At 43.1% G+C, this 20,713-nt stretch overlaps 2 protein-coding genes across 3 annotated transcripts; one reads left to right on the top strand and one right to left on the bottom strand.

Annotated features, from left to right (window-relative positions):
* Nucleotides 1–2,318: 2,318 nt before the first annotated feature.
* fzd8a (frizzled class receptor 8a) lies at nucleotides 2,319–4,487 on the top strand. The gene has a single exon (XM_026180710.1). The coding sequence runs from the start codon at nucleotides 2,733–2,735 to the stop codon at nucleotides 4,476–4,478; it is 1,746 nt and encodes a 581-aa protein (XP_026036495.1). The 5' UTR covers nucleotides 2,319–2,732; the 3' UTR covers nucleotides 4,479–4,487.
* Nucleotides 4,488–12,866: 8,379 nt separating this feature from the next.
* On the bottom strand, nucleotides 12,867–16,591 carry gjd4 (gap junction protein delta 4). Of its 2 annotated transcripts, XM_026180036.1 has the most exons (3): nucleotides 16,516–16,536; nucleotides 16,193–16,436; nucleotides 12,867–16,050 (listed from the first exon to the last, which is right to left on the bottom strand). In XM_026180036.1, exons 2-3 carry the CDS (start codon nucleotides 16,254–16,256, stop codon nucleotides 14,858–14,860), a joined length of 1,257 nt encoding a protein of 418 aa, XP_026035821.1. In that variant the 5' UTR covers nucleotides 16,257–16,436; nucleotides 16,516–16,536; the 3' UTR covers nucleotides 12,867–14,857. The 2 variants fall into 2 exon arrangements, with proteins under 2 accessions (XP_026035821.1, XP_026035820.1); XM_026180035.1 differs by having other exon boundaries at nucleotides 16,193–16,591.
* Nucleotides 16,592–20,713: the final 4,122 nt, after the last annotated feature.

The raw sequence follows: 20,713 nt of genomic DNA, 5'->3' as shown, positions 1-20,713 counted from the left end.
GATGGGCTCCCTTTCTTCAGCGGCAGCACTTGACACTGACGGACAGAGCGAGGCTTTAAACTGCACGCATTAACTCTGGATCTTGACATGATTGTGGATTTTATTCATTGGTCACAGAGTGTTTTTTCAAGGCTTCGGTGTGGCGGCGGGGAGATTTTCTCACAGCATGCGTTGCAAACAGGACACAAGTGCACTTCCTTCAGAGTAAATCATTATCTCTGTCCACAACGCCCTCTCTCACCCTCATCTATCCTCCCTCTGCTCCCTCCATCATTCTCCCACACTGTGACCAGCACCTTACCCTCACTCCCTTTTTTTTATTACGTGCCCATTTTCTTTTTTTCTTTCTCCAAAGTTTATTATTGGGAAAATATCACACCGTCCATCGTGTGCACAAACGTACACTTGCATACCTCTGCAGAGCTGCCAGCTCAACTCTTGTTTCCTAATCAAAAGCAAACAGCCATTAACAGAGCTCCTTCCTTGTTATCTCACACCGGCGACTCACTTAATCAGTCTGTGTTCTCCTGATGCTCAGCTCACCCAGGCTTGTGTTATCCTTTCAGTGAGTCGAGTCCATGTGTGTGCGTGTATATTTTTTTAAAAGTTGCCTCAAATGATAAAGACCTGGCTCCACTCCAAACACAATAAACTCCAACACCATGACCACCACACACCAGTCCCAGCACACACACACAATGCTGCATTATACTGGGATGGGAAACTGGGAAGATGATGCTTTAAGAAAAAAAAAAGAGTGAGACCACACATTCACTTTTTAACACTCAAACTCTTGCTGGAAGTGTGTGTGTGACAAAAATGCCAACTCAAAAGCACATCTCCCTTGTTTGTGAGATGGAGATCAAGTTTCGAGCAGATGTGCCGATCACATGTCTAGCCTTGCCTGCCTCTTTGGGGGTTTTTTCTTTTTTAACAGAAGCTGTGCGGTTTTCCATCTTCTAGACAGTCGGTTAGAATGATGCCACGGTTAAATTAAACTGCACATCAGCGGAAGTCACAGGAATGTAAAAAACAGCTTCCTAAATGTTACAGAGGTCTTCGCCTTGTGGTGCATTTGCGAGTAAAGTCATCAGATGGGGGATTCCAACATTTATCTCCTGCAAGAACATCCGGAACCTGCCCTAGCTAGCTTTAAATCCAACATATCTAACATTTAATCTTGATGCTGTCATGTTAAATGTCGATTTTTGTTCATATTTTGCAAATATATTTGGTATTTATTTGGACACAATTTCAGCGCTTGCAGGAGGTTGTGCTCTGACATGAAGGAGCTTCTTCCATTCATGCACTGATGTGTGAGGGAGCATTAAGTTTGCCTACCTTGTATACAGTTGAGCACTCTCCTCTGTGCAGTGCATTTGATTTGATGTGGAGCAAGTCTTTAGAGAAGTAACAGAAACTGTGTGCGGAGAGAGAGAAAAAAGAAAAAAAAGATTCACTACAATGAGATTAGCGTCACATTACTACAGAGACACCCCCCCCCTTCTCCAGACAGGCTCGACAATCATGTTAACACTGATATGAGGGCTCTGCCACTGTCTCAGCGTGCTCATGCCGCCCGGTCTTTGCCTCGCGCAATTACGCCTCCCGCGGAGCTCTGTGCGAGCCGTTAAACGAAACATTAGCACCTCATTTAAAAAATAAAACAGCTTTTCACAAGGACAGACAGCTCCCTGGGTAGTCTTATCATGCGCAAATTAGCCAATTTACCGAACCGGCCCCTCTCTGGCAGACACAATCATCTGCAGCCAGAGGCATCCTCCCCGCGCCTGGTGTGCGTGTTAACTGTTGTTGTGACGCTATCAAAGCTGGTGTGTTGAAGGAAAGTTACACGACAGTGAACGCTGGAGTGATTTTTGAAATGTGTGTTAACGCTCTTGTTTTGTGCTTGTTGTGGAATTCTTTTGACTTTACTGCGTAGACAGAGTTTGTTTGGAGAGCACTAGCAGCTCTGGGAAGTTCATAAAAATGATAAATACAGGACACAAGGTGCACAACTGTGTCACGCAGGTGGCTTCATTCATTTTTAAAATATGTCTGTTTGGTCTCAGTGTCCGAGGATCCGCGGCTCTCGGTAACTTCGAGCATCACTGTCCTGAACCCGGAGTCACAAAACAACTGGCGACACTTCTCTGATTATGAGCTATATAAGACTTTAGGTAAGGAAGCTTGAGTGATAGCTGGGAAGCCCCGCCCCTGTCTCTCTGTGATAGGAGCAGGGGCTCCGGGGGTGTGTTCAGCCGGGCTCTCGTATATATCGGCACCGCTTCGCCCACAAGCTGATGTTTTGTATGGGAACCAGGAGAGAGGTGGGACAAGCCGACTGAATGTGGTCGCTGTGTTTTGGAGAAAGAAAGGAGGCCCACGTTCCCCCCGCGTGCAACGATCGGACATTACTTGGGGTTTTTCTTTTCTTTTTTCCTCTTTGGATACTGACAGCAGCTTCCAGAAGAAGAAGCTGGATTCTCCTCTCAGCCATCTTGAGCTCCGCTCTCCGCCCTGTAGGCTCCTTTCTCTCCTCCTCCTGCTCCTCCTCAGCCTAAAGTAAACAAGGCTTGCACATTGCTCGCAACTCCGTGCAAGATCCCGAGAGAAGCGAGATGGGATCGCCGCGCAGCATCTAACCGGGCTGGAGGCGAAAGCAGACGCCTGAGAGGATTTATCGCCGTTTGCGCCAGAGCAGAAAGAGAAGGACGCGACGCACCGGAGAGATGGACCTGTTTGGGATTTATCTGCTCCTCTCGCTCGTTCTCTTTCCGCGATCCAGCTGCACCACAGCCAAGGAAATCACCTGCCAGGAGATAGCCGTGCCTCTGTGCAAGGGAATCGGCTACAACTACACGTACATGCCCAACCAGTTTAACCACGACACGCAGGACGAGGCGGGACTGGAGGTGCACCAGTTCTGGCCTCTGGTTGAGATCCAGTGCTCGCCGGACCTGAAGTTCTTCCTCTGCAGCATGTACACGCCGATCTGCCTGGAGGACTACAAAAAACCTCTCCCCCCGTGCCGGAGCGTGTGTGAGAGAGCTCGGGCCGGCTGTGCGCCTCTCATGAGGCAGTACGGATTTCCCTGGCCGGACAGGATGAGGTGCGACCTGCTGCCGGTGCAGGGCAACCCAGACACGCTGTGCATGGACTACAACAGAACCGATTCAACTACAGCGTCCCCGGTACTCTCCAAACCCACCAACCACCCAGGTAAGGGTTACAATCCGCCGAAAAATAAGCCCGGCAGACCCGGCACGCCGGGGAAATACAAGCCGCCCGCCGCTCCGTGCGAGCCGGGATGCACATGTTTGGAGCCCATGGTGCCGGTGAACACGGAACGCCACCCGCTGTACAACCGGGTCAAGACGGGGCAGATCACCAACTGCGCCATGCCGTGCCACAATCCCTATTTTACGCACGACGAAAGAGCGTTCACCGCTTTTTGGATCGGACTTTGGTCAGTGCTGTGCTTTGTGTCCACCTTCGCCACCGTGGCTACTTTCCTCATCGACATGGAGCGCTTCAAGTACCCAGAGAGACCCATCATCTTCCTCTCGGCGTGTTACATGTTCGTGTCGGTCGGCTACATCGTCAGGCTAATCGCCGGGCACGAAAAGGTGGCGTGCAACCGGGAGTTCGACGTGGAGCACATCCACTACGAGACGACCGGCCCCGCGCTCTGCACCGTGGTCTTCCTCCTTATTTACTTTTTCGGCATGGCCAGCTCCATTTGGTGGGTCATCCTCTCCCTGACCTGGTTCCTGGCGGCGGGGATGAAGTGGGGCAACGAGGCGATCGCCAGCTACTCTCAGTACTTCCACCTGGCCGCTTGGCTTATCCCCAGCATGAAGTCCATCGCGGTCCTGGCGCTGAGCTCCGTGGATGGAGACTCGGTGGCTGGCATCTGTTACGTGGGGAACCAGAACCTGGACAACCTGCGGGGCTTCGTCCTCGCGCCTTTGGTGATTTATTTATTCATAGGGACGATGTTCCTGCTGGCTGGATTTGTGTCGCTGTTCAGGATCCGCAGCGTCATCAAGCAGGGCGGCACCAAAACTGACAAACTCGAGAAGCTGATGATCAGAATAGGCATCTTCACGGTGCTCTACACGGTGCCCGCCACTATCATAGTGGCCTGTTACTTTTATGAGCAGCACAACAGACAGAGCTGGGAGGTCACGCACAACTGCTTTAACTGTTTATTAGAGCGGGACCGCAGGACTCCGGACTATGCTGTTTTTATGCTGAAATACTTTATGTGCCTTCTAGTGGGCATCACGTCCGGGGTGTGGATCTGGTCTGGGAAAACTTTGGACTCTTGGAGAACTTTTTGCACCAGGTGCTGCTGGGGCAGCAAAGGCACCAGCGGCTCCATGTACAGCGACGTGAGCACCGGACTGACGTGGAGGTCGGGCACAGCCAGCTCTGTGTCTTGCCCCAAGCAGATGCCACTGTCCCAGGTTTGAATTGGAGTGGGTGGGTGGGTGGGTTCACTAAAAGCAGCTTATGGGAACTGCTAATTGTTTTGGGAGATAACCCATCACTCCAGGTGTCGAGCAATTTGCATCGTAATGAACTGAGAATTGGTTGAAACAATGTACCTGGCATTCACACAGGTTAAGCCCCACACACGCCCCCTTTCCTGTTTATATGTATTAGAGGTACAGAATGAGGCTTTTTACACAATGTGGCCATTACCTGCTGGGGGCAGAGGTTTTAGTTTCTAACCAGCTTCACACAAAGAGCATTTTTGGGGGGATTTTTATTGCTATTTTCTCTACACAGTGCTAGATAACGTTGTATAATCTCCAATCTCGTCAAAGATGGTTTAAATTAAGCCTTAACAGTGCCCAATAGTTTTGTTGTTGTTTTTTTTAAATGGGTCGTTGATTTTGTAATTACAAATGTATTTATATAAAAGTTCTGTAAAAACAACAACGGAGAGAAAGCGTGTACATATGTGTATAAAAGAAAAGTTTATAAGATATTGTAAATTTGTATAAAGTGTAGATGTTTCTTTTGTGAAGAAAGCAAATATGACCTTTATTTTGACAATAAAACCATTTGACAAATCTCAATATCTGTGCAGTGCTTTTGAGGATTTCTGTGTGCCAGTCTGGGCAGCCTCATATCTTTTTTTATTTTATTTTTTTTGTTTTTCGTGGTTCCTTATGGTCACCATGTTGATGATGGCAGCTTTTGAGAGTCCCGGGTAAAAAGGAAGCCCTTTTAACCATCAGAGACCGGTAATTAGAGGCAGGGGTTGAGTTGGAGCATCTCCATAATTGTTAAAAGTCCTCTTCACATGCCTGCCGAAGCCTGCTTTCTTAATTTGGTAAAAGAGGGAGTGGGTGAATGGGGGGGTATAAATGCAGGGAACGGACCCTTTTCATCTGGAGAAACTTTGATCTTTCTTTCTTTTTTTTAACAGCCTAGAATAAAGGTGGTGTGTATTACGAGTGTCTGTCTGATGTGCCAAGGTTCCCCCTAAACGTCCCCATTTGGATGCTTTGATGGACGGCCTACAATTGAAAGAGCATTTTGGGACCCCCTTGCTTTTTTGGGAGGGGTTGTCAGAGCTGAAACCTGCCAGAGCCCCTGCGTCTTGTGTTTGGCTTTTTTTTTTTGCTTTTTTTTTTGCAGAGGTTTCAATTGAAGCATCTTCTCCCTCAGCTCAAGCTGTGTCAGTGAGTGCAGGGGCCTTGACATGAATGATATTGAAATCTCAATGAAAGCCCCACAGGTGGTCTGTTCACATGATCTCACATCTTAAAGCCCCTTAATCGAGGCTTTTTTTTCTTCTTCTTCTTCTTTTTTTGCTACAAATGTATCTATCTGGTTTGGTCCCAATTAACCCAGTGCGCTGGCATAAGATGATACACTGTAACCCAGCATAGACATGCCTTTGATTTGCTGGTCAATGGTGACAGTAGGCTTTGTAGTGACTGCTTTGTTCCTGCTTTATTCCTCTACACTCACACTGTAAATGCAGCATGGACATGCATCTGCTGGCAGTGTAAGTCAGCTTTATAAATCCTGCATCACTGCCAGCCTAATGATCCCTGCTCTCAGCGAAGAACAAGATAATAAAGTTTGAAGTTGAAAGTAACTTTTTTCAAGATGGGCAGTGGTCTCTTTACATTGTGGTCATTTTCTACAAAACTGGCATAGCTCTGAGTAGTGTTAATGTTTGTGTGGAGGCATTAACTGTCACATTTGGTGGTATAGTTAAGTTTGAAAAAGTTTATTTCACATGTAAACACAGCGTCCCTCCATCTCACATTTCAGTTTAATGCTCCAAATCGTTTGTTGTTTTATTTTCATGAATAATCACGGTTGCTTTCAGTCTTTCAGTCTGGTTCTCTGGTGTTTATCTTATCCAAACAGTGTTGAGCTGCAGCTCTCTCAGCCTGCCAGCATCACAGCAATGGACCGGCTCTGCAGCCCCATCTAGTGGTTAAAACAGCACGGCGCAGTTCTACATACAGCATCTGTATTTGTGGTGTCATCGTTTGCTACTCATTTTGGAATAAAGATGAGATGTTTCAACAATTAGTGCTCACAGTCAGATGAAAGAGGTTCATCTTCATCACCAGTGACACATTTGAACATAGATCTGGGTTCCATAAATATCATTATTTCTCAGTTAAATTAATAGCTTATTCCATTTCACAGCTTTTCATGTCATTATGTCATCCAATTTCACATGTTGATCTGTTTTGTCTGGCTAACATCTTCATTTTTACTTGTAGTTCATCATTTTCAACGGTTCCAGTTATTCAAACATTATCTTGCTATTTCAGCTGTTAGCCGGTAATGTTACTTAACAGTTTGACTGCTAGGCTAGCCATACTTTTAGCATTATTTACAACCATTTAATGTAAAGTTTTTATTCTTAATTTTAGCAAATTATGGTATTTCAGCTGTCGATACATCATGTTTAGCTAACAGTTGAATTTGTCCCCACTGTAAGCTAATCATGTCAACTGTTAGCCACATTTAGCGAGTTATAACTTCTTCTTTTACTATCTTTTTGCGACTTTTTTCGCTAGTGGTCTATTTTTCATTTACTTTAATTAGCTTAGGGTTAGGGTCTGCTAAGTCTTTTTGATATTTGATAACTAATAGTTGTGTTAATCTTTCCACATACCCCTGATAGCTGGTTGTGAGTCACTGCTTAAATGTTTTCAGAGCTAATCAACATTATTAATCCGAGAACCAGACAAGGCTTATCCTAATACTCATGTAAATTACGCACTGCCAAATTATTATCTATTTATAGGGGAGACCGGGGATAGTTGTAACATTTTTGACATTTCTGTCTGTAAATTGAAGCTCTTTTAAGGTAGTGGATTCAAAATGTAATGCAAAGTATTTACATGTCTCGGCTATTAAATAGTGCAGCTATTTTCTCTGCAGCACAATTACCCATTGCATGGTGTGGTCTCAAACACAAAGAGTGAAATGTTACAATTAACCCCATAGTCTGGGTTAGTTGTAACATATCCTGGGGTGAAATGTAACACAATGAAATAAGGGTACTAACAAAACATTAACATGTAATCTTTGTTTATTCAACACATGAATGCACTTAGAGCCATTTATGTAGCTGTGTGTGTGTGTGTGTGACAGAATGCAGAAATCTAGCTTTTGAACATATTCCAACCCCCCAAAAAAGACAAATTATGGAATTTTCTGCAACTGAATATTTCATTAATTTTGGTTGGTCTTCCTTGAGTTTGGCCTCATTGGCTCAGTGGCCATTATAACCTACAACTCTTGCACCAATTTTGAACATAACAATGAAGCTGGAAAAATGTAGTTGTTCACCAGCACCGCAATTCCATTACTTTTTATCATGGCTTACCTTGGTGTGGTTTGCAAAGTGCTTCAGAAAGATGAGGAAATCTGTTTCTTGCACCCATCCTGATTTATTTCCACTACCAGTACTTCCTACTGGTCCATCTCTGACACAGAGGTCTGCATAATGTATGTGTGGGAACACAAACAGTGGAGGAATTGTGTTGCCAATGGCATTAACCACATATACAAATGCAACCAGTGAACCTCTCTCTGCTGATGTCGTTGCCCCAACTTGTTTAATATAAGTTAAAGTAATAGTGTGGTAAGTTGTAACATCTGCATTATTGTTACAACTAACCCAGACTGTTGCTGTTACAACTGACCCAGACTCCTATAGCCATGAACTAGCTAACATTACAGCCAACGGCTAAAACATTAGCACTAAAGACCTACACAGAATATATCCCCATAGACATACAAATAACACAATTTAAGTTTGATGAGTTTAACTGCAAAGCAGATAATGCTATTAGAAATTGAAATAAAGTAGAAAAACTTACTTTTTGGCATACAAATTACTTTTTTTCATGTTAAATTGTCTGTGTGTGACAAAATGTGCTGATTTTTCACATGTGATAGCAGAGCTGAACTGGGCATGCACAAGATGAGTCACATCATTTGAAACTTAGCCCTGATTGGAGAAATTGGAAGTGTTACAACTGACCCACGTTACAACTATCCCCGGTCTCCCCTACATAGTTTTTGCAAGCCACTGCATTTTAACTGTTTATTCATCATAAGTTATAACTTAGCAGCTTTAACTGGACTTTTACCAAACAATCTAAGAATTTGGCTTCATTCAGAATGTTAGCTTATCCATTTCAACGGTTAATAATTTCAAACTTCAGCAATTTTAACTACTAGCCATACATTTTGCAAACTGGTCACAATTTGTTATTCATAATTTTAGCAAACTATAGTATTTCAGCAGTTGATACATCATGTTTAGCTAACTTTAATTTGTCCAGCTTAGGATTTCAAACATATTTTGCAAGTTATGACGATTTAATTATTTTCATGTTTCAATTTTTTTCCACAAGTGGCGTACTTACTTTACTTTACTTTTAATGAACCTTTCTCTTGAGTTTTCATCAGGACCACGTGGTTTTAACTTTAATAACTGTAATAGCTGTGCATATTTTTCCACATACACCTCAGCTTCTGTAGTCCTAATCACTCACTAGCACTTACCTGAAACGTCTAAGATACAAGTTAATGTTAGACCATTTTTATTTATACCTCTCCTCTCAAACCTGGTACCATACACCATTAAACAACATCCCCACATATTTGCCTTCACAATCCAGCCATCCAGGTGCTTAAGGAAGCAGGTTTTGGCTTGGCTGTTATATACACATTGTTATTATCATGTTGTAGCCTGTTTCCTGCACAGAATGTCTTTTAGGTGCATTCATCGTATGGTAAGGTATGGAGGAGGATACAGTGCAGGTCGTGTCTGAGTTAAATGTGTATTTTCAGCTGTTCGAGGCTACCTATTTGTTCTTTTCGGGGCTCTTTATTCTCAGTGCATCCCTGAGCTCCACTGGAGCAGAATGGTAGCAAACTTAAATCTGATAAGAATCAAATCCCTCAAACGGTGAGGAAATCCAATCATTCACTCTCGCTCCCCCTGATTGAATTGTCTTGTTTCCTGATCACTCTCTGCAGCCAGGAGGAACATTCTGACTTGCTGCTTATCAAATATTAATGGCAGCTTTTGATGAAAGGCAGACAGAGGAGAGCGGAGGGGTGCTGGGCAGGTCATGCTTTTTAATACCATCGATCCTGCCGGTACACTTGGGTAAAGATTTTATGTTTAATCTCAGCGCAGTGAGAGGACACGCCGCAGCTGTGGACAGCATCTTGTGATCTGTATTGGCTGTTTTCGACAGACAAATCAGCCCAGTATTATCTATTGTTAGATTTACATTAAAAATGTCTTTTCTTAAGCACTAACACATGTGATCCCACTTGGATTTTGTAAATATAAGGCCAGCAACTATTGTTTTTCCTTAAAAAAAATCCTGGTTATATTTGCCAGTGAATGTTGAACAATAGCAATTAAACTCCAGAGTTTCCTTGGGTGTATCCTTCTATGCATAAAGAATAACAGTGACCTCAGGTTTCTGGGACCCGTTAAGATTAATGTTAAAGCTGCTGACCCTCCACCCTGTCCTTCTCTCTCAAACACACTGCAGGAGCAGAACTCTGTGTTCCCCTCAGCGCTTCACATCTTTCATCCCAAGGACCGACGGTTTTTCCAGATACATTCTGGGTACGGGCACAGCAGGGGCGAACCTTCAGCCCAGCCAAAGGCACTCAGCACCAGTGATAACTGTAACAAAGATTTAGGGGACACAGTATCTGTCAGTATATATGCTGTGATCAGCAGAAATTCTAGTCATTATGTTCCATATGCTTCAATTTTGTTACTTTTTAATGTAATACCCATCTGTGTACACTTGAGGGAGCCATCAGCTAGGAGTACTCTTTTGTCCTCTTTTGTAAGTACATTTAAATAGTTTGTAAGTAATCTTAAATACTGCATAAACTTCATGTATTGTACAGGAAATAAATAAATACATTGTATGTATATTTATTCAGTGCATAAGTCATTTGAAGTGGTGCCTAAATTCTGCTATTCTGCTGTACTTTTCAAGGCACAGGCCATATTATCTTACTGCCAGGTGACTTTACAGAAAATGTGAAACTCTGTGCACTCTTTTCGAAAGTTGTGTTGAACAGTGATTGTTAAAGTTAGACTTGGCCGCATCATTTATGATGTAAGATGAGGAAATATTGCTCATGTTCACTGCAAAACTACCACAAAACTGCACACTACTTGAAATTACTTCACAGTATTTAAATTTACTTAAAGTATAAATATTTCTTATTACGCATTATTACACTTTATTATTCAAGTGTGCCCATCTTTAAGTATTTGTAGGTAAATTAATTATATTGTAATTTCAAATGAAATATGTTAAAATTCCATTTAATTACAGTTTAATTATGCTCTTGATCAGTGGCTGTATTATAAAGTGTTACCTTAATTTATCCCAAAAAACATGAATAAGTTGCCTCTTAAATTTTTAGCAATAAATTGAACATGTAGCATCCTTTGCTACAAATGTAGCAAAGGATGTAGCAAAAAAACAAATGCTACAAATTGAACAAACTGTTATTTAATTAATTTTTTTTTGTCCAAAGGTTCAATAAACACTCCAGCTTTAAACAAATAGTTGGGTTTTATGCGTCATCATGGTAGGGGAAATGAGAGAACATACACATTTGTTTTTCATCAATTTTTTTTCCAGTTTCTGTTTACTACAGTGCATGTAAGCCATGCTCTTTTCTGTCTTGATCCCTCTTTTCCAACAGCTGAATGTGCGTCAGACAGTTAGCGGGACAGTGAAGCTGCTTTTACTTTGTGTTAGTGTCTCACAGGGAACAGGAGAGCAGTGAGTAAGGTGTTGGGTGTAGTCTCAGCTCACAAAGTGAAGATGAGCTGACCTCCCAAAAACAGGAGCCATCATTGTCTCGCTGGAGACAGAGGGGCATATTGTTCTGATTGTGTAAAATCTCACGGCTGCCTGGGGACTGGTCTCTTTGTGCTCTGTACTCACAACAGGCGTAAGGCTTTTGTAAGTCAGAGATGCTTTATAATAACAAATATTTGGAAGTGCTACAGTGGACACGCCCAATCAAATGTTCTTAAAGACCTAAACGAAGAACAGTGGGAGGTTTCCAAGCTAAGTTTTTCTCAAGTTCAGAGTTCAGATTACCAGTGGAAAAGGAAAAGGGTCCATTTGCAGTCCTAAAGTTTTCTTTTAAACTCCAAATAACCACATTGACGAAATGATTAATAGAGTCATCATGAATACCAAATGAAACCCATCGAAGGCTTCACTGTGAAACAAAACCCACAGACTCACGGCTGTACCTGCGGCAGATTTAACACCAGCATATTTGACTCACTGCTGTGGAACAGAACATTTCATAATAAACAGTCTGCTAGCAGCGCCTACTGTAAGGAGGAGCTGCAGTACATGCACCCACAGATAGCATGCCATTGCACTTTCCCAGTGTTTCCATTGTGCACTTTATTTCTCCCAGAATCCTCTGCAGGGACTGCTTCCCCCAACCTAAAATTCCTCATCAGACAGTCTTTCCAGCCAGCACCAGTATCTGCCACTTTACATGGCTAAAGGCTTATTATTTACACGCTGGTGAAATGTTTGAAATCAAGAAATCTTTTTAGGTGATTCCTTTGATTAGCTTTTTATTTTTCGAGACAACAGCAGTAGCAAACGAAAAGAAGAAAAAGCCACTTTCACATTTCAATGTTTCATTGCAGCAGATGTTACTAAATGCTCACAGTAGCACAAAAAGGCACAAAAGGGGACATCATGATAATACACACGTTTCACAGCAAGTCTAATGGTCCAGTGTGGTGTACGGTATTTTCAGGTAGGGAGTAGTTTTAGTAGCTATTAGTTTTTTGTCTTTCAAAATAAATATATCTGTAAAACAAGCTATTTTGGGATAATCAGTGAAAACAGAAGTAATTAATTTTTTCCTTTTCTTTCAGTACAATAACGTGGTTTTATAACTGAAAATGAACAGCATGCCTACAGCTCTGGGAATTCGGGGGAAAAACATGCACATTTCACGTTTCCAGAGAGCAGCTGATTCAGTTGAAGGCAGCACTTTACATTCGGCGTCACTGGAGGGCAGCAAGACTTCAGAGTACAGTGCTGGTGCAGAGAATACAGCACAGCGGGAAGGAGGAACAATACAGTGCTGAGAAAAGTTTGCTTTCAGCGTCATCACCATTTTAATAGAAAATCAGAACTGCTAATGAACGAGTGCATAAAAATCTAAGAAAAGCTTAAAGCACAAACATGAATTCTCACTTGAAAAAAAAATCCACACTGACTGGATATTAATTCATTTGATATTATAAAGGTTAAAAAAAAAAAGGCAGTAATTGCAATCAATTTTTATGTTACCGTGCATCCGGAAAGTGTTCACAGAGCTTCACTTCTTCCACATTTTGTCATGTCACCTAAAAAGTCTACACACAATTCCCCATAATGACAAAGTAAAAGAAACGTTTGCTTGAAATTCTTAAATATTTATTAAAACTAAAAGACAAAAACATGACATGTATATAAGGATTGGCAGCCTTTGCTCGATACTTTGTTGAAGCATCTTTGGAAGCAATCACAGCTCCCTTAGGTTGGAGCGGTGCACAGCTGTTCTCATAACTCTCCAGAGATGAGAGTTTGGGCTCTGTCCCGAAGCCACTCCTGTGTTGTCTTGGCTGTGTGCTTGCAGTTGCTGTCCTGTTTGAAGATTAACCTTCGCCCCAGTCTGAGGTCCAGAGCGCTCAGGAGCAGGTTATCGTCAAGGCAGCATTCATCTTTACCTGATTAGTCTCCCAGTTCCTGCTGTCAAAAAACATCCTCACAGCATGAAGCTGCCGCCACCTTGCTTCACTGTGGGGTGGCATTGATCGACTGATGTCCAGCTCTTGGTTCAGTCTTTGTTTCATTGCACCATCCTTCAGGTGCCTTTTGGCAAACTGCAGGCAGGCTGTCATGTGCCACACAAGCCTGACTGGTGGAGTGCCGCAGAAATGCTTGTCCAGAGCAATGCTCGAGTGACCATCTGGTTTTTGGACACCTCCCTGACTAAGGCCCTTTTATCCCAATCGCTCAGATGTTGGAACAAATACGGAAAAAGTGAAGCACTGTGAATACTTTCCAGACACACTATGTAAACACAACATTGTAATGTGAATTATTTGAACTGTAGGATTCAGAATGCATCATTTTACATTAAGAGTTAAGAATCCCTTTGATGTTGGTCTGATGAACCCTCCCCTCCCCGTGGTCGCAGTCAGGGTGCGGTACTCTGTAGCTAGGTGAGATATGAGGCTCGGAGCTCTTGTTGTCATCATCAAAAAAACCACAAGAGGACGAAGATCAAGAGCTATCCATTTCCACAAAGGCTGGCCCCTCAGCGACAGCGACACATAATCAAGAGCAACGCAGCTGATTTACTGTAGGAGACTCTTGACCTCCACGTGAATTCACCTGGGGAGTTGAAAAAAAAAGGGTCACATTTCATGTTATCATAATTTCTGTGATTGATATGTGTCGGAGCAGTTTGCTAGTTTCTGGCACACGTTAACCTGAGCTTTGATCAAAGGGAAACCAAAGCTGAGCGCAGATAACCTGAAGGGCAGCACACAGTCCTCCTTTGCAGGGCTCCGCTGTGCTCTATTTCTAGTGTCAGCCCATGTTAAGGTTTATATTCCTTCTAAGCTCTGCGAGGCCCTGAAATAGAGTGACAAGCTGTCTCCATAAATACAGAGCCCCTATGGGAGAACATAATTGCTTTGTGATCTTATATCGGCCTTCACGGTGTCCTTCACTGCTGTGGAGGAATCCTTTTCTGTCGTCTACGTGTGGTAACAGCGACTTAGTGAGATTACTGCCTTTCATTTAGGCCCGACTCTCTTGTTCAAAAAGGTCGCCCAGAGGCTGCTCGTGTCTGCTTTGACCCCGGGGACCCTGACACAGTAAATAAAGTCAGTCAGGTGGGGTGGGGCCTGCCTTTGTTTATAAAAGGGGTAAAAGCATCATGGGGAGAAAGAAAAAAACAAACAACAGGTGGGCTGCCCTCTTTTAGATTGTTTCAGGGATTGGATTAGCTCAAAGACAGTTAGGGCTTGAGTTCACTGTCATTCCTGACTTGCTAAATTCAGAGATTTGCTGAATTCTTGTCAGTTTGCATCACCGGACCAGTGCTGCAAAGGAGATGCGGCTTGATGGTATGATTAAAAAAATCATGGCAAATAAGAGTCTAAGGTGTCCGGTGAATGTAATGCCATTATAGATTCTTCTCAGGGTGACAGGGCAGTCACGTGGTAAAATATCAACCCAAGCAGTTGTTGCTTCTAACAGTATTAAAGTCAGACCCACTCGGATCTTTTCTCCTGCCCATCGTCGCCCGTCTGCAGCTCTGCGCTGCAGCCAACCTCAACAAGTGTATACTGGCCCACCTTTCTGGTACAGATTGCTGTTGCTGTGGAAATATCTCCCACTGGGGCACATGGCCCCACAGAGGGAAAACCAAGGTCACGTCTGGGTGGGGGTGGAGGTTTGAGTCGGCCCCGTTTGCTAACACGAATAGATCTGGGCGTCCCCATGGGCTCCAAGGGACAGAGAGCCACCTCGCTGCCGGCCCTTTCTGGAGCCTCCTCCTGGGAGACCGAGTCGGCATTGTTACCGTTGGTGGTGCAGCCCATCGGGCCGAGAGAACGAGGAAGAGAGTAGCGCTCCATGGAGGGAGGTTCTTGAGCTAAATCACGTTTCCCTACTCCACAAGACCCCTTGCTGCCTCTCCTCTTCAGGAAACCCCCCTTTTGCCCGTCTTGTGCTTCCTGCTCTTGGTCGTTGCCCCTGGACGCTCCTCCCGCTGAAAGGAAGCATTGCTCCTCTTCTAGTATTTTCTCAACCATCATCTTCCTCTTGCTCTTCTGTCTCACCAAGCGCTTGACGGTGCAGATAAAATCCAGCACATTCAGGAAAAAGGACAGAGCGGCCACGCCGAGCATAAAGTTGAGCATCACAGTCTTCTCAGTGGGCCTGGAGATGTAGCAGTCCACCTGAGTAGTGCACGGAGCATGCTGGCAAAGAAACCTCCTGGGGATGTAGAAACCAAACAGATAGTAGTGAGCTGCTCCAAAGCCTGCTTCCAGCAGAGTCCTGAACATCAGATGGAGGATGTAGGCTCCACTGAAGGACCGGGCCCACCCTCGCTGCTCTACCGCGAGAGGCAACTTGTTGGACGGCTCCTGTCGGATTCTGAACAGCTGAAAGGCTTTGGTTTGTTTCTGGGAGTTCAGCTCCACCGTGAGGGCGTTGGACACCTTATGGACCACGTAGATGACAAAGAGGATGTAAGAGATGCACACGGTGACAAGCTGCACCAGCCAGAAGCGGAAGAGTGAAACAGGAGAAAACAGATCGTAGCACACGTTGGCGCAGCCAGGCTGGATGGTGTTGCACACAAATCTCTCCTGCTCATCCTGGTAGAGAGGATAACCGGCGAAGAGGAGGATCAGGACACGGAGGAAGATCATCACGACGAGCCACACCTTTCCTGTGGGGAAGAAAAGGAAAACAAATTAATGTGATTATTCAATCAGCCTAAAAAAACTGAGATTACCCCTCATGATCTTTAGTTTAACTGCAATATCTAAAGCCATAAATAACAATTTAAAACAAAACTAGAGGCAACTCACCCATTAAAGTGATGCTGTGATTGACAGAGATAAAAAGCACCTCTGAGGCACTTGATCCCGCCATGTCTGTTATGCTCAAGGGCCTCCAAAATCGTCAGGTCTTCCAGTTTCGGACCAAAGGCTAAAATCATTAAGCCAGCACTCCACTTCCTATCCACTTCTTGTCTCTCCTCTAGCCTTTCCACAAAGGATCACGTAGGCTCCCAGGTGGGCAGCATGACACTCCAATTCTCTCACCCAGTCCCTGCGGGTAAAACTGTATCAGATTCATCTGAATCACCCAAGCTTCTGAAAGGCTGAGTGAAGTTAGCACACCACCTTACCTCTTCCTCCGTCCCCTGCAGACAACCGTCTGTCCTCAGACAACAGAAGACAGGCGTGAGCCCCATTGTCGATCTATTCTTAACCCACTCGCAAAAGCTCACCGCTGTCCTGGCATTGCAAAGATATTTTGGTGCTGTTGGTTGTCTTTACAGGAGAGGAACAAGCCTCCCGGCTTACTCATGCTAAACTACTGTATTAGGTTCTTCACCACAATGGTAGGCATGCTCGAACAGGCCGCTCCATAAAAATATAAGAAGCTACTGAGGCATTTTACAATGACAAATAAAGATAACGTGCAGATATGCAGACAGTGGATTTGCTCTCGTGAAACATAAGGAGGTTGTAAACTGCATTTTCCCACAGCTGATAGCAGTTTATGGCTGTTAAGGATTTACTGGAAGCTCGCATAATACGGCTAGGAAATACAGCCATGTTTAATCATTTGTCTTAAAGACAGCACAGGTGTATGTATGCTATATATGTATATACACACATATATATGTATATAGACCATGAGAGAGAGAGACTGACTCTCTCCTGTACAGAGCACAGATTCCCCATGACGTTAGTTTGCTGAGGGCACACATGGGTAAAGACAGTTGGCTTGGCTCATAATTACTACAGATCAGTGATCATTAGCACGTCCACGCTTGCCCACACACACAAAAAATCCCACTCAGAAGTCTGTTATGACTGATTTTATTTTGCCCGTGATGACCTTTTCAAGACAGCATAAGAAATTTGTGCAGCTGCTCCGGTTGAGTTCAAAGCAACAGCTAACGGCACAGTTTTAGCAGTAAAAGAGCCTCAACTGCTACCCTCTCTCTCCCTCCCAGAGGAGTGGCGTGGACCACAATCTGTATTTGATTTAAAGTAGAATGTGGCATCCACTCTGATTGGTTTCTATAAAAGGGGTAACCCAGGGGTAGGCAACTCCAGGCCTCGAGTGCCAGCATCCTCACTCACGTGATATCTAAAACCTGCAGGACACCGGCACTCGAGTTGCCTACCCCTGCTTTAGAAGAAAGAATGACAGGCAAAACATTTTTAAAGTCATTTCATAGTTTGATTTAAAACAAACAAACAAAAAAAAGCTAACGCTTTTCACATCAAACTCTCAAACTCACTACATTAAAATATGAGGCCATAATGGCATAATATCCCCAGGAAAGCTTTCCATCCTCCCCATTAGACTGTGGCTTTGGTAGATGCATTTTCCATTCAAGCCAACAATCGTTTTCGTTTCAAACTTGGCTGCTCCTCACTTATCTAATTACTTGGAAAAGTTCCCACCTAAATAATTACCTGAACATCCACCTGATCCACAGCCGTCTCCCATCTCCTAGGAAATGATGCATGAGACGTTTGTGTTTGCTTCCAATGAACACGAGTGACAAACTTTCCAAAAGATTATAAAAAGGCTTGGGATATAGCATTGAATATGAACATACAGGGTGAGAAATTTCTAATTTGATAAAACACGTAATGCTTGTCCTGTGGGATCAGTGTCTTCATCTTAAAGCTGTTTTTATATTGACAAAAGATCAAATGTCACTGTGAAACGTTTAACCCTTGTATGGTGTTCGGGTCTGTGAGACCCGTGTTCAGTTTTTTTCAAAAGAAAAATTAAACAATTAATTATTTTTTCACGTGTAAATGTGTTGTGTCTTTCCACTCACTCCACTTGATTATAACTGATTTATTTATAACATTTTATATAAAAGAAAAACGAGAAGCACATTAATTCATAAATGTGATCTAACAAAGGTAAAGGGAAAAAATTAACCATGTTTGCTGTTCATATGTCTTGTAATTGGGATGAAGTAAACATCTGTTGAGTAATTTAACATAAAATTGTTTGATAGTGTTAATTTGGAAAGCCAAAACTCTAGCGGGTCCACCAGACCCATGAACACTGGCTGAGTAACAAAAATACGAACACCACACAAGGGTTAAGTAGCGATGAACCCTACTGAGAATTCTTTCAGCACCTTTAATGATATTGTCTAATGATGTCACTCCTCATTGCAGATCAGAGCAAATTTTACATCTCCATTCCGGACAAAGTTTAGCTTTTCTGACTCTTCATTCAAAGTATTTGACCAAACTTTAATCCAAATGATCTGAAATGTTTGAGCAGTTTGCAAAAAGGCAGCAGAGACACCAGGAAGAACACTGCAAGCTCCAGAAACACCCCTGCTAGGTTTGAGGTGGATCAGATGAACAGGAGTCGAGATAGCAGAGGAAAAGGCAAACAGATGGACGTACAGAGATTTCTCTAATTATTAGCAAGATCTAACTGGCTTGGGGAACATTAAAACTATTGGTAACACTGTAACAGGACTAATCTATCCTGTTGTACCAAATTTTACAGTTGCTTCAGTTCATCAACGTTTTCCGGCATTAATTTATCCCCCACTCTCTTGTGTGTGATTCCTGTTTCAGTCAGGCTGACGACTTTGAATCTTTTCTTTTTCAGCTATTCTGTCTCGATTTAGTGCTGTGCATGGGATCGTTGTCCTGTTCCAGGAGCCAATTTGGGCCAAGCTTTACCTGTCAGATAAATGGCTCACATTTGACTCTAGAATACTTTGGTACACAGAGGAGTTTGTGGTCGACTCAATGAAGTACCCAGGTCCAAAATCATCACATCACCACGGTGTTTGACCGTTATTAGGCATTTGTCTTGATATGCCATGCTTAGTTTTCACCAAAAGTTGAGCTCTCTATTAGGAGAAAAACATCTCCAGTTCTAGGTTTGTTCAGATGTAACTTTGCAACTCAAACCTGTGTTGCCACGGTCTTTTCAGGGAGACGTTTTCTCCTTCCATACAAAATGTACTTTTTCTTTCTATAGTTGTACAAGTGCACTAGAGTTCAACATGTTTCTCTGTGCATCACATGGTCTGGCCTTGGGGTGATTTTGTTGGAACGCCTCTCATGGGAAGGTTGAGGCATTGTGTAGATGTTTCAGACCAGCAAACTGCCAAAACTTCTGCTTGTGTACTTGAGTTTTTCACAGACTCCTGTTTTTTATAGAACTTTCTCAACTTGTAAAGTGATGTTGTTCCTATTCACTTATTACTTCAGCTTGATGGTGTTCACAACAGCGGTTCGAACAGTGCTTTTAATAAAAGCTAACAGCACTTCTTCATTGAAATGACCTGGATAGTTACCACAGCAGCAATTAAAACACAAATCTTTTGACTTTTGTTGCCATGATGCCAGGTCTCTCTTGGAAGTGAGATTTTTAATCTCAATGAGATTTTTACCCGGATAAATAAAGGACTAATAAAATAATAAAATAAAAACAAATCGAGGCCAGTATGAAGGACTGAATGTGTCCCTCAGTGACTGAATGGCAGAATGTAATCTTTGTATTAGCACTTGCTGTGAGCCATTTAAATGGTACACTGTGTGAGCGCAACACACATCACTTGTACATTATAGTACATATCAAAATATTGTCTTATTGTGAAAAACACTTGAGTTAACAAGGTGAAAGAGAAGGAGGTCTAAGCTCTTGGAGTGTGTTTCTTTCACTGATTATTAAATCGATTATGATGAAGCGAGACAAAGAAAAAACACACCATGAACTGCAAGGTTGGAAATTTTAATTCTTGCAAAGTTTTTTTCCTAAAATGGGAGCAGGTTTGTTTTTTTTGTTTTTAAATCATAGTTGAAAACATACAGAGAAAAGTTTGGCAACTCAGAACAGGAACAAATGGAAGGAGGAAATAATACACTGACATTTACAACAGAATACAGTACAAGTTGTTGAAATTATCCATCAACAAGAAGAACAAAAGTGTCACAGCTGCAGCAGTTTACTGCCATCATGATCAAAGCTGTATTTGTCAAATTTGAAAAATGTCATATTGGAGAGGAAGAAAAAACATTAGAGAAAAAAGTAAAACTCTATGCAGAGGTAGAGCTCAGTGCACAAGGCTATGACACACACACACACACACGCACACGCACACAAACACACAAAACCGGTCTTTGCTATCAGAGGGAGGGGGTACGTTCTCCACATCAGGATTCACCACTGTCAGCCACGCGGCTTCTTTCTGCGTGCAGAGAAAACCACACTGGGCGGTATGTACACACACATACAATAAATAGGATATACAATCTTTCAATATCTCACAACAGCTACTCCAGCATCGTAACTTCCCCCAAAGATGCATTTTGCAC

This window comes from Astatotilapia calliptera, chromosome 9 (assembly GCF_900246225.1).
Source record: "Astatotilapia calliptera chromosome 9, fAstCal1.2, whole genome shotgun sequence".
NCBI lineage: Eukaryota > Metazoa > Chordata > Actinopteri > Cichliformes > Cichlidae > Astatotilapia > Astatotilapia calliptera.
This window is presented reverse-complemented; position numbering and strand designations above follow the sequence as displayed.

Bases quoted from the DNA above. Each gene is read 5' to 3' on its own strand.
- fzd8a (XM_026180710.1), top strand. From the start codon at position 2,733: ATGGACCTGTTTGGGATTTATCTGCTCCTCTCGCTCGTTCTCTTTCCG.
- gjd4 (XM_026180035.1), bottom strand. From the start codon at position 16,256: ATGGCGGGATCAAGTGCCTCAGAGGTGCTTTTTATCTCTGTCAATCAC. The intron at 16,051-16,192 runs GTGAGTTGCCTC...TCTTCCCCACAG, and splicing joins TCACAGCATCACTTTAATGG to GAAAGGTGTGGCTCGTCGTG.